This window comes from Ammospiza caudacuta, chromosome 2 (genome assembly GCF_027887145.1).
Source record: "Ammospiza caudacuta isolate bAmmCau1 chromosome 2, bAmmCau1.pri, whole genome shotgun sequence".
Taxonomy (NCBI): Eukaryota; Metazoa; Chordata; class Aves; order Passeriformes; family Passerellidae; genus Ammospiza; species Ammospiza caudacuta.
Genome location: NC_080594.1, coordinates 88,095,153 through 88,109,191, shown reverse-complemented (window position 1 = coordinate 88,109,191; position 14,039 = coordinate 88,095,153). Strand labels below are relative to the sequence as shown.

The following is a 14,039-nucleotide window of genomic DNA, read 5'->3' as shown; positions in this document are numbered from 1 at the left end:
TCTGAATGTGTTATTCTTATATTCATTAATAGTAACAGCTAAATATGCATCTATGATACTTACTAGAAGCCTCTAAAAGAGAGTAAATACTACTAAAAAACATCTGTATATAGATACACAAATAATGTTTTCTTACAGAAAAAGTGTATTTTAATATTTGATGGAGATCCCTAAGATTGGCATGAAAGAAAATTCCCATGGATTTTGCTGCAAGAGATGCACACAAAGAGGGTAAGAATACAAAAATCATTTCACCACTATTGAGAGGAAAGAAATGGAAAGTGAACAGAGAGCTGAAGAAACACAAGGCTTTTTTTTTTCACCATTTGGTGTTCTGCAATTTATCTTTTCAACCTGTTCTGACTGCAAATGGACTCCTACATGCACACAGATCATCAGTATCTGTGAGAAAATTCATTCAGAAATAGCTGAAACTTATCCCACTGTATTTAGTCACACTACAAGCTACAGTGCATCTCAAAATCCAGTTGTTCTCATGCTGTGTATTTCTGACAGCTCCAGATGAAACAACTACCAGATTTCTTTCAGGTTTTAGTGAAAGGCTGATACACCCAGATCCTCCTCATGTGTAAAATGCTCTATCAACAGCTGGTTTAAATTCAATGGATTTCTACGAAACTTGTATTCCCAAGAAGTTTTCAATTGAGAAACTTTTTATTAATCTTAAGCAGCTTGAAAAATACTGGCCATCCCATGAGACACTCTTCAACCCAGAAGAATTCTCTCCCCAGAGCAGAGAGAAATCTAGCACACAAAGCCATGCACTGAGACACTAACAAAAAAGGTTTACAAAAAGATGACAGCTTCTGAGTTGGAATCAGCTAAGGAAGAGGAATATATGTTAAGACAGATCTATGAAGGAAACACAATTCAAAGATGTCACAAAATCACCAGAAGTAGTAGAGAAGTATCACTGTAATAATTTCAAAAGTACACTGTTCTCACTTGTACCCTAAGTTCCATTTTTCTATGCTCAAACTTAAATGCTACAGAATAAATGACAGTATAAAAACATGAAGAGTACAGAAAAGACTATTCTACACAAGGAGATAAAAAAACCTTAGTCTGATCAGTGTACAAAAATTAAGGCTGTCATGAAATGAATGTTCTTTAAAGGGACATTTGATAAGGGAGGAGGCAATAACCAGGAAGGAGGGATGTTATTTAATTTGAAATAACACTCAAAAAGAACAAATCATTAATTTATTCATATGCTGTGCCTACTTTAAGATCAGACCATTTTTATTTATCCTGTTAGTGAGATTCCTATAACCTACATTGCATAAGAAGTCCTTGTAAGGAGGAAGAAACTCAAAGTGGTACTTCATATATCCATACATATCACATTCCTCCCTTCAGAGTGAAGAACATTAAACCATGAGATTCTTTGTCATACTACATTCATGAAAGTAGACATTCTCCTGAATAGCTGACATCTGCATCCTTTTGAGAAGGAAGAAATCCTTTTCCACTGCTGTGCAAAGATGTTTTAACACAGCATTATGAAAGTATCTGCTTAGAGGCCAAAACACACTGTCCAATTGACACTGCATGAACTACAGCACAACTTAAACACTAGGAAAATCTGATCTGAAGTAAGAGGGTGAGTAAGTAAACCTGAGCACTGTAACCCTGTCTAGTCATTTAACTGTTAGTTCACTTCTGGCTTAGTTTTTGACTATCCATATCACACATTTCCAGAAGCACAAAATATCAACACTGCATTTTATGTTACAGAAACACCAGGGTGGCACACAGTTAAGTTACAGTACAGCCACCACATTGTTTCTCACATACCCAGAGCAGAAAAACCACAGAAAACCACCATGTTGCACCATTACAAGGCTCCCAACAGAAAAGAGCCAGGGCCAAGAAGTATGTAAGGTGGATGTGATCTACCCTGAAGGAATCTGGTCCCTGTATCACTGGACCCCAGGAGAAAGGAATGTTGCTTTGTTGGGTTTACACTGCTGTTATGCTCAGTTCTGCTATTTCCAAAGAAACCACTAAACAGCAAGGGACACTGGAGAGTATTGTAAAAGACAAGTCAATACCTGGAAAACAAGTTTAAATTAAAAACTCATCTGGTTTTTTTTACAACAAGGAAGATGAAGAGAACTGACTGCACCATATAATCTATAAACTGCAAGAAGAGTCTTCTGAAAACCAAGGGGTCTTAAAGTCCAACTGCACTTCGACTTACAACTGCAAGGAAGATTTAACACTGACATTTAGCTTTTCTGAGACTACACAAAGCAGCCTTGAACCTTCAATTAAAGGATCAAACAGTTTCAGAATCCACATTTTCATTCTGAGCAAAAGCTAACTCAAGAAATTGTAAGCCATATTTGGTACAGTGTAATCAGGGCACATTATGAATATGACCTTTTTTAGCCTTCACTTGGCTACACTGAGAGAGTTAGTTACAGCAATATTTTATTTCCCCTAGAAGCTATGAAGAAGGGAAGCTGCCAATGCTTTCCTAGGGTTCAAGACAGATTTAAATAATAAACTGAAATGCAAGGGAAAGCCTGTCTCAATTAACAAAGGAGGACACTAGGAAACTATCCCAAAACCTACTCATCACTAGTTTCCTTCTTAAAATACCAGCAATATGTATTGGACTGTCTGAATTCACACACTTATAAAGTAATTTCAAAAATCTCTGCTACGCTCTTCAGCTTCCCAATTCATACAGTTGGACTCAATAAGTAAAGACTCAGCAATTCTAAGGTTCTAATAAACTAGAGCAACACAGTCACAGAACATTAGCACAAGAAATTTAACATGTCCACAGAAAATTGTAAAGAAGTAGAAACAGGGTCCAACCAAAACGGGATATATTTCTGTTCACTAACAAAAAATAACAAGTTTAAATTTTCACATTTTCTCCACTCTAACCTCACAAATGGTAATGGTTTTGCATATTAAGGGAAAAAAAAAAAAAAGAAAAAAGAACCCACCACAACAGGAAAGAAATGCATGCAGACTCTAAGATCAGGCTGCAGTCCATTTAAATGAAAACAGTGTTTTACTATTCTGTGTTACAGAAGTATCTATGGAAAAAAGGCACATCTGGCCTAAGGCACAACATTACATTTTCTAACATCAATGACAAAGAAAAAAGCCTTTTTGTATCAAAGACTTCTGCAATCAATATGACTACATGTGATGATCACCAAAGGACAAGAGTTTATCATCCTGAATTTTAATTATATTCAAGAGCTTTCTTTCCTTGCCTTTTTTTCCCCTCACCCTTCAGTTTTTTCTCCTTTTTTACCCTTCATTCAGCTGAGCATTAGGAAAGGTAAGAAAAGCATCAGAATCACTACTCTCTTAAACTGTGTAATGTAGTGAGCTCTGAAAAGGCAGTCTTTTATCAAGCATGACATACTTTGCTCCTTAAGAGCTTAAATCATTCACTTAACATTTCAACAAGTGCCACCCTCTCCCCAAACAACTGCAGTATGGATAAAAACATACTGAAAAGAATGTAAGCCGCCTTAAAACTGCAGTCACTTCTTTATTGCTTGATTCTCTGATAAAAATTCCACTCTTTAGCATTCAGATACCAAACAGCTGAAACAGAGAAAGGGCTTTGACCAACACAGCACTGTGGGCTAAACACACAGAGAGTGAATCAGAACTTCAGCTGAAGATACCTGTATCCTGTTGAGCTCCACGACTGGCCCATGCTGACGGTCTCTCACCATGGTAGCTTGCACAACTTTTCTGAAAGCTGCCTCCTAAGAAAAAAAAAAAAAACAAAAAAACAAAATAGCAAAACTGAAATCAAGCAAGAACCCTGCACATATTCTGCAGATTAACACATAGTTCAACCCAGGAAATAAAAAAGCACCAGAATATGAAGATGCAAGATGCAAGTCAATGATCATATTATTTGTGCTAATCTGTATCACGTCTAAAACAGCAGGGATGCTAAAAAAGTAAAGAAATCCCATCTGTATCACTTTAAACCATGGCTTGAAAGGTTGCACTGCACCCAAATACAGTTATAAAGCAACCAATGTATTGCTGAGTACAAGTATAAATTAGTTCATACCAGAAAAATGTAGGTATATAGAGGCTAATTAACATAGAGAACAGCAATAAAAAAAGCCAAATATGAGATCATCTTGCTATGGAAAGCAATAAATAAACAACAAATAATTTTTTTAAAAAGCAAATTCAAGTATCCAAGCATCCCACACTAAATATTTGGATATAACTTTGCAGTCAATTTCAAGCAAGATTAAGATGATTTTGAAGTATTTAGAATCTCTGAAGGTAATCTCGATTTAAATGCCTAGATATGAATATGGCATCACAACCTCTGATGCCTCGTGAATGTTTCTGGTGCATTTATGCCTGATATCCCACTTTTTCTTACATCTGAAGCATTTCTGCAGACTTGAAATCAAGGTCAATGTGCCTTCTGCACACACTTATATATAACATTATGCATGTAAGGACTTAGAATTAATAGCATTAACAAATAAAGGTCTCATGAACAGAACAGCAAGAATTTCCTTTCTAGTTTAGGTTTTGATGACTTCCCTTGGTCTGTGAAGTATGTACACAGCCTTGTTGTTCTACTACACAATTTTACTGGAGTCTAGAGAAAGAGACCCTGAGACAACAGATACTAAGTCGTCTAGTTACAGGCCATGTGTCTTATTTAAGGACACAGAACAGCACTGCAGGGGAAAGCTTCATCAATTCTCTTCTCAAACATATCTCTCAGCAATTCTCTCTGTATAATGTTTTCTTTTTCAGTTAGATGAATTATTGTGACAGTGAAAAAATTCAGACCCAAACCTCATGACTACACTGAAGGCAAACCAGGTTTTTATGGCTTATCCTGTCTGAAGTTCTGAATGAGTGTTGTGGCTTTGAAGCATTTTAGCAGTTATCTACATTTTCTCACGACTGACTTGACTTAACTACTAAAAACTCCTTTCACTACCACTTGGAATTGAACTCCTAAGTATTCTATTTTCACCTTTAGCTCAGTCTAAAACAAGTTTGTGTCTGCACAGAGCTTTGGTTTAACTAGTATATCACCTGAACTTGATAACTGAAATACAAACAGGTGTGAATTGATCATTGTCTACTATCTTACATTTTTTTCCAGGATATCACCCACTTAATACTCAAGAAGAATTCAGCTATACTACCAACTGAAGATTTACAGTGTAAAGCTATTTTCAAGATCAACACACAAAAGCACCATGATGAAGAACTGAGAAAAACACCGAAGAACGAACACAAATAAAGAAGTTTGCATCGCCAGATTGCAAATATCTGATACACAACTTACAGAACAAATTGAGCTATACAGCTCTTTTTTCTCCAGAAACAGCTTAAACAGCACTTCTCTGTTATAGTTACAAACCTCTCCCTTAGAGTTTGACACAATACCTTTCCCTGTGATATCAGTATTCCCCGTAATGTGTCAAACCCAACTGAGGGTCCTTGACCAGTCTCATCAAGTCTTCCTTCAAGATCAAACATTGGAATGCAAGGACAGAAGAGTTCTGAAATGTGATGCAGGAGCAGAAGCCTGTTTCTTAAGGAAATGATGGGAATTTCCTGCAGATGATTGTACTCCATAGGAACCTATGATAAGGCAATGATATCCAAATGTTAATTACAATTATTATACACTTTATTGTATTCAACAGAACAACAATCTTTAGATTTGTAGGTAAATTTGTATTAGAAATTCACATATTTGCTTATTCACACTGTTAAAACTTCATACATGGAGTTCAGTTGTTTATATAAAAGATACTAATAGTATCCATCTAAACTGAACCAATTATTTTATATATATGATGGCTAGAATACAAGTGGTGTTCCATATCTTAAAATTTCTCCATAAACAAATACATTTTACATCCTGTCATCAGTACTTCCAGGCATAGCTGAAATGCAGAATATTCAAAAAACAAGTCTTCTCAATATAAAGCAAGCAACAAAGAACTCCCTTGGAAGGCATAACATTTTCATAGCTGCAAGGCAGAACTAAATTCCTGCCAATTTTAAAACTGAGTTACTGTTCCACATTTGGATTAAAAACTGAATGAAGAGGCCTTTTCAGCTTAGAAAAATGGAATCCTTTGGAAATACAGAAGTAAAACAAAGTAACTGGCTCAAACCTGAAGTCAAACTAAAGCACACTGAGCTTATACAAGGATTTGTACATCTACTGATGTACAAGGAAGTACATCTACTGAAAGGTCAGCAATAAGCACACTAAGTATGCTTAACATCTGAATTCAATAAGCCAAAACCATTACCTGTGTAGGCAGCTTGCCAGCATTAGCAGGTTTACTGGTTGACCAAGCCAAAGTATGTGCTGAGCCACAGGCTACTCTGTTGATCTTTTTACCCTGAAGTGCAGCAACCAGGCGTGGTCTTTGGATGGCATTAGTTGTTCCATCTCCAAGCTGCCCTTCATCATTATCTCCCCATGTATACACTTCCCCTAAACCAATACAGATAATTTATTATCCAGAGGCTAATATACAACCTTTTATCAATTATTTGACCAGATAAGGCCTTGGGCTGTAAACAAGATTTCTGTGGCTGATGGCCATCCTGAAATCCACTATCTAGTGCAAGTAAATCTTGATTGACACAGTCAGATCCACAGTCTCTACAGAGCAGCTGCATAAGATGCATTTCTTTCCTCATAGTTTGTATAACAAAGGTTCTGGTCCAGAATAGGAGGAGATGGTAGAGCACTATACTCTGGAACAGAACATCAGGAACAGCCTCTATTTGACAGTTTCATAGCAAAATCAAAGCCAATATTAAAAAAAGGCTTAATAATTTATGAAAGACAAAAATCCTATAAAAAGCTCCATTACAAGACAAGATACTAAAATAGGTGCTTACTGTTGCAAGATAATTGGGAAACTTTAAAAGTAACAACCTCATTCCTGGGCATTTATTTTCTGCAGCTATATTCATTACTCACATTCATTTTCAGCTTGTATATTTCACTAGCACCTATAAAACACTCAGTTATTGCGCAGAGTTGTTAATTGTGGGAGCAAATCTCCTACAAAGAAGATTCACAAACTAAACCTGCTATACAAGAACCAATGTTGTTTGTGCAGTGCTTCATTTGGTACTTTAAACACTTCAACAAACCCACAGGACCCAAAAAAAGGCCAAGTCCATTCAATGCTACTGCTTGACCATTCTGTAATCACCTTCAGAGCTCTCTATTTTTCTTTGATCAGTGCTTATGCAACTTGAATTCTTTAATTTCCACTAATTTAGTTTTATGTGATCACTTTAATGTCATGCTTGCTGCTCAAGAAATATGCAGCATCTGCAAATACAAAATATGTCCATGCACACAGAATCAGCATTTTTAGCAAGGACAGCCTACCAAGAGTTGACTAAAAGACAAAGTTTTATTTTTTTCAAATTCAGTGCTAAGAACTAAGTAAATGATTGGATTTTTATACCATCTTCAGTGCAGCAAACACAGTGCAAAGACCCCGTAGCAATTGCAATGACTTTCTTTCCTTGCAGTCCCTGCACTTGGCGTGGTCTTCTAACGTGGTCATCAGATCCATGGCCTAAGCGATGGTAATCTCCCTTGCCCCTGCACAGAGAAGTAAACATTTAAAAACTGAGTTTTAACTGTGGAAAAAAAGTAATGACAGGCTATGTCTGACATTTGACCTTTAGATGTACTTATTAAGTCCAATACCAAAATATTCTCCAAACATTCCACATGAATCATCTCTACTTTGTATGGATGCAATTCTGCTGACTCAGTACAGATTCTTATAGCTCCAATACAATGTTTCTACTTAATCTGGGTAGTTCTAGTTCCTTTTATCACTTTCCCAGGGGGTGGTCTTTATTTTTAACGCTTAAAGGAGTCAAGTATTAGAAGCATTTATCTGCAAAAACAGTGTATTTACTATCTCAGAGACTGGAACTTCATACAGTTTAAGGATACCTAAATGTCATACAAACAAGGTAGCTGAGGGAAGTTGGGAAGGTATTTTGCTAAGTCTTTTTAAACATTTCAGTCTAGCAGTTTAAACTACAAAATTTGGAATGGTATAAGGATGATTAAAACAATGATTTCTAAAATCAAATTCTCAAACTACAGCCACAAGCTAGACCCAGTTTTGATAATACATGAGAACACTATTTATGTTACTACTTTCTGCCATGCATGACACTTCATGCTTATCCTACAGACCTCCTTGCATCTTGCAGTGGTCAGTGTCTGGATTGACAACCCTGTGCTTACGTTTCCAAGAAAAAATACCTGGATTTTTCATTCATGGCAGTAGAAAATGTTTCCCAGAGTGGGAAAATTTATTACTAATCAAGACTCAGGAACTCAATTTTTGAAAGAGAAGATCAAAACAGTGAAGGAAGTGTAATGCTTATATCTGTTAGAGATGAGGTGACTTCTAACACTGTCAAAATAACAAATATAGAACACTCACCATGTATACACAGCTCCAGATTTGGTAAGGGCCACAGAAAATTGTGATCCACACTCTACTTTAACCACTCCAAGACCTGTAAGTGAATCAATCTAGAAAAACAATATCAAAGTAAAATTAAATTAGTTTATTGAGGAGACTGTAGACTCAACTGCCTTAAGTAAAATATAACAACCTACTGTATGTCTATATGTATATTTACAAATTAAAATGTTTATGTAGATGATTTAGAAGAATTCCACTCCTGTCATCTTTCTATAATTTACTGAAAAGAAGCTCAAATTTCACAAACTGTTGAAAATCAGCTCTAGAATGTTTTGCCCACAGTTACTCTGCTATCATCCACAGCAGAAATGACAAGGTTTTGTCTACTAACACTCAATCATCCTTAGCTTGTAAGACATGGGTGTGATTCTGCTGACATAATAAAAATATTTCCATCTCCAGCAGACCCTTCCTATTTATTCTGTGTAGGACCTTATGCTGCTTTACCATCGGTCCTACAGGACTGACTGATGAAACATAAACAAGCTATTTTTACTTTGTTACACCATGCTGGAAATATTTGGAAACAGAATGGGGATACCTGTATCCAAGTAATTAAGTGTGATTATCTATTTAGGAGCTAAAATCCGCTGTGCACAGGTACACACAGTGACAGACACATTTCTCAAACACAAGCAACATTCACCTTCATAACAAATGCTTTTTGTTATGAAGGTGAATGTTGCTTATGTTTAAGAAAATTCAGTGGCTATGGGGATTTCATCCATAAGATGTGAAGAAATTCTAAGTCAACCATGCATTCACAGAAAGTGTTCAATATAAAACAACATTATTTTTCAATGAATTTATACCCCTTTCTGGACTGACCTTATGACTACTGTAAATTTATTAACACAAGGAAACATGAAGATTTCTTGACAAAACCTAATGTTTTGACTGGAACCAAAATTAAAATTAGCAGTTTTTACACCAACAATGCTTTCCAAAGTGCAACTTGGCAGTCCATTAAAGTGCAACTTTAACAGTCAGCACAAAGCTCACAAAGCTTAAAGTCCAGTTACTATAGTCTACATATAGTCTACTATATTCTTAACCACCAGAAGAATCCTGATGTTCCAGGATGGATGAAAGTTGGCACATATTGACAAATCTGTCTTCAGCATTCTCCGCCAACACCATAGCTTCTAAAGTGATGAGAAAATTACACAGAAATACCTTCATGGGTACTTTACAGCCATCACTGCCTCCTCTCCCAAGTTTTCCATAATCTCCATCACCCCAGGACCAGACTGTATCATCATCAGTGAGGCACAGTGTCTGTGCATCTCCACTGCCACAGGCTATATCAATCACACGGTAACCCTGGAGAGCTTCCACCTGGAACGACATCACCCAGTTTTGTTTACCTTAAAATACTCAGTTATTTAGTTTCACAAAAGATCACAAACTCAGCTTAGAGAGGTGATGACTGGAACTACAAGTTTGAAACAGCACAGGAACAAGGAAATAAAGGCAACTCTAAGAGCTTTGCTCTTTTCAAACAGCAAAATGAAAACTAACTATGTATTTTAAATACAGGATTTATTGTCTTTTAATTGGTGAACTAGTTGAATATTTTACCTCAGTGTCAGGGAGAACAATACAAAACACCTAAGGTTATTAAAGACTACATTCTGTTGAAATAATTTCAGGCACTCTGGGCTTGTACTGAATACGGTATGTGAAAAAAAAATCTTAATTTCAAGTAATCTTTTACTAGTTTACAATTTTTGGGCACTTGCATGATAATTTGAATTTAGTCGACATCTTTTGAGATGATGCCACCTAGTGATGAAGTATGGGATCTGGAATCACAAAGTAAAAGGTCGGTGACCCACACACATCACTCCTACCACACATCCTTCCTATCCTTGCCACTACTTGAAACAGATTCCAAATGGCACAATCCATCATTCAAAGCAGCATGAAACTTCACATATTTCTTTAAATCTTTAAAATAAATTCCTTGTAAGCTGTTTGGCGACCACAAGCAAAGTTTTGCAGCTCCTCTTTCATTTTATCCTTTCAATCACAGCAGCTTGTTCATTTCTTAAAAACACATGCCACTGTTTTGCCCTTTCATTCTTTGTACACAGAAATGCAAAAAGTTATAATCAGAAGATATTAACTGGACTGAGACTGCTGAGTGCTCCAAAGGTTTCTTACCAGTTTAGGCTTTAGCTGGTCCTCACTGTCTCCATGGCCAAGGCGTCCATACCGCCCCTTTCCCCACGTGAAAAGGTCTCCTGCAGCTGTAATGCAAGCGCTGTGTGCTCCCCCAGCAGCAATGTCAACCACTTCTATGCCTCTCAGAGACTCAATCACACGAGGGCGATCACAAGGGCTGAAAAGAAAACATCTGTCTGGACAAAACTTCTGAGATAGGCCATTCACATTCACCAGGGTATGGAGAACCCTCTCTTAAAATGAGAATGAGGACACCTAAAATCACTGAGTATCTGCTTTGCTCAGTTTAATATCCTAAGGATTTATTTTTGACTAGAAAAATTCATTAATATACATCAACTATAAGTATCCATTAATCACTTTTTTAAAGCAAATTTTCAAGTTAATCACTTTTTTAAAGTACATTTTGAAGTGTTACTTGCCTTCGGTTTCCATGACCAAGTTTGCCATCCTCTGCTTCACCCCAGGAATAAACTTCTCCTTCAAAAGACAATGCCAAACAGTGCTTTCCTCCTGAGTTCACTGCAACTTTCTTTATGAACACGTGCTGAATGGATTCCAGTAAAGTTGGAGTAGAAACTGATTCTGTTCCTCCAATTCCAAGTCTACCACCTGCTCCATATCCAGTGGCATACAGCTTTAAAGTAAAGAATAAAGTTTAGTTTTGTTTGTCTCATGCAGAACATTCCCTAGAAATGAACTCTAGAGAAGAATTCTTAATGTATAGGTGTCAGAATGCAGTTCAAGGGAAGTCTAAAAAAAACCAGTTTCTTACAGGCTTCTTATTTTCTCTTTTGGAAAATAAGGAAATAATTTTAAATACTTGACAAAAATATTTGGGAAAACATGGCTACATTCAAGTCAATAATAACTCTCACTGACTTAATGGATTTAGTGTGAAATATTAAAGCTTATTTTGTAAAACTATCAAGGGACCACAGCTTTGCTTGATAGCATTACAAAGTCACCTACTACCTGTAGCTCTCCTTCCAAGCAGCACTATTCTAGTTTTCTTTCTTTCTTCTGTAGAATATACATACCTAAACACAGTTGCTTCTCTCCCTTCCATCTCATAAGTAGTTTTAATTACTGTTTTTTACTCTTTTTGTCTCTCTGAAAATAATTTCTTTCAACAGAATAATGTCAAGAAATGCCACTAATCTGCTCTTTACCCTTCTGTGAATTATTAACAAGGATGATACTGACCCCAAGGAATAATTACAGTAACTCACTAGATGAAAGTAACTGTTACACAAAGCTATAGCCAAAATTCTCTATCATGTCCTTAACAGCTGCCATCTGCATAAAAATGAAAACTTTTCAAATTCATGTACTGATTTTTTTCTCCTACACCTTAGACTAAATTTCTGCACTGAGATTTTTTTTCACACAGTATTTCAGCACCAGGAAATTAGATCCTGCAATATCTAACTTACTTTTAGCCAACTGTGAACAATCTCACATTACACCTCTCCCCTGTTAGAGAGAAATAATCACCCCTGTTTTAGGGAACTCCGTGAGCATGCTGCTTGTACCCAACTTTGTTTGACAAAATCTGATCACATTTTTGAACTGAGAACTCAAATACATTTCTTGTTTCAACTCTTTAATGCAATAGTAACTGTAGTCCTAGAAAATACTGGTGGGGTTGGTACAGTTCCATTTCTTTAATAATAATAAAACAAAGTTACTACTATCAATAAAAATTAACCCTGTACTGTGCACACTATTTTTCATTTAGCCAAACCCATTCTGAGTGAGGGTGAAATATTTCAAGATAGTCAAATAAGCAATCATTTGTTATATCCTTACTTTCCCATCAGCAGTCACTGCAAACAGAGTCTGTTCGCCACCAATTAATTGCACTGGTCTAAGGGTGGCAAGAGCTTCACATGGAGTTGGGACTTTGACCTTTGCTCCTTCAATTCCACCAAGCTGTCCTCTGTGATTATGACCCCAACCATAAATGGTTCCACTGCCTCCAGCTGAAAGTGTCCAATCATCAGGTCGTCTGCAGGAAATGCAAAACAAAATCTTAAATGAGCTTTTTATAAGTCACAAAACCAGCAGTTTATCATTGTACAACAAAGTATCACAAGACCAAACCAGTAACAGGAGAAAGAAATTACCTATTCATCCACTGGACAAGCTGCTCATCCTGCTCTCTCTTAAAGACATCATGGCACTCATGAAGAACATCCATATTTTCATTATCTGCCATTAATTCTCGGATTTTCTTTGCCACCTGTGAAATATTGTGCATTAAACAACATTATTCATGTTATCAATTACTCCTATCACAGTTGGCATAAAATAACTCAAACTCATTGTATCTTTTTACATGAGACACTTTCACAGGTTCCATTAACCATGTGAAGTATTCCTGCAGTACCTCATCAAGGAACAGGCGAGGTAAGGGTGTCCTTTTATCAAGGGCCACAGCAACCCTGGATGCCATGCAGTATCTCCTGAACCAGGCCCATTTGTGTGTCTCTGCACAGCAAGGGAGTGTGTCCAACTCCAGATCACAAGCAAGAGCCACAAGCACCTACAGACAATTAAAAAATAAACATTTTAGAGAGGGATCAAAAATGCGCAATAAAAATCAGTAAGTGTTTGACATAGATGAACAGCTCATAGGCCAGTAGGGCCTGAAAAGTCTCAAAGACTTCAACAGCCTTAAAGTCACTAAGAACCATCTTCATTACCCTCATGGATGGGGTAACATCAAGTCTAGCCCCACTATCTCATATAGATAGGTATCTAATTTCCTCTTTCAATCCAAAAATTTTCATAACCTCCTTGTGAAAAACATTCCCAGATTAATTACCTTTTCCTCATCAAACCCCACATGCTTAACATTTTACCTTCCATTTCTAAACTAAGTCTCCTTTCTACAATTCAATTAATTTCCAATTGATTTTCAGTTTGACTCAATTTTAAATCAATGTTCCAGATTAATATTGTGAACAACATATTACTTCCTCCTTCTATAAACTTAAGATTTTCTTTCTGTTTAAATAGGTACACCCTCTTAGTTTCACTTTTATTACAAAGGAGGCTTTTTCACCTTTTGTTCTTCTTGTTCTTCTCTAGAATTCTTCAACTTGTGCATTTTTACTTTGAAGTACAAGGGTCCATTTAAGACATCTTCATTTTTTCCAACCGGATATTAAAAAAACCTTCAGAGTACTAAACTAACTGAATAGAAATATACAACACTCCTATTGGGAAAACTCAAAATCACTAACCAAAAAGTGTGCTTACAAGATGTTTTCCTGAGTTTCTCTGCCTAGC

General features: G+C 36.5%; 1 protein-coding gene across 1 annotated transcript in view; it reads right to left on the bottom strand.

The window, feature by feature from the left end:
• Positions 1-14,039, bottom strand: part of HERC2 (HECT and RLD domain containing E3 ubiquitin protein ligase 2) — a 102,397-nt gene that overhangs the window by 6,970 nt on the left and 81,388 nt on the right. Inside the window, exons 76-86 of the mRNA XM_058800473.1 lie at positions 13,135-13,290; positions 12,872-12,987; positions 12,555-12,753; positions 11,165-11,379; positions 10,722-10,899; positions 9,732-9,893; positions 8,511-8,602; positions 7,506-7,645; positions 6,324-6,511; positions 5,443-5,640; positions 3,684-3,767 (exon numbers count right to left, since the gene is read on the bottom strand). Of these exons, the coding sequence (XP_058656456.1) occupies positions 3,684-3,767; positions 5,443-5,640; positions 6,324-6,511; positions 7,506-7,645; positions 8,511-8,602; positions 9,732-9,893; positions 10,722-10,899; positions 11,165-11,379; positions 12,555-12,753; positions 12,872-12,987; positions 13,135-13,290 (1,728 nt within the window). The remainder of the gene's footprint in view (positions 1-3,683; positions 3,768-5,442; positions 5,641-6,323; positions 6,512-7,505; positions 7,646-8,510; positions 8,603-9,731; positions 9,894-10,721; positions 10,900-11,164; positions 11,380-12,554; positions 12,754-12,871; positions 12,988-13,134; positions 13,291-14,039) is intronic.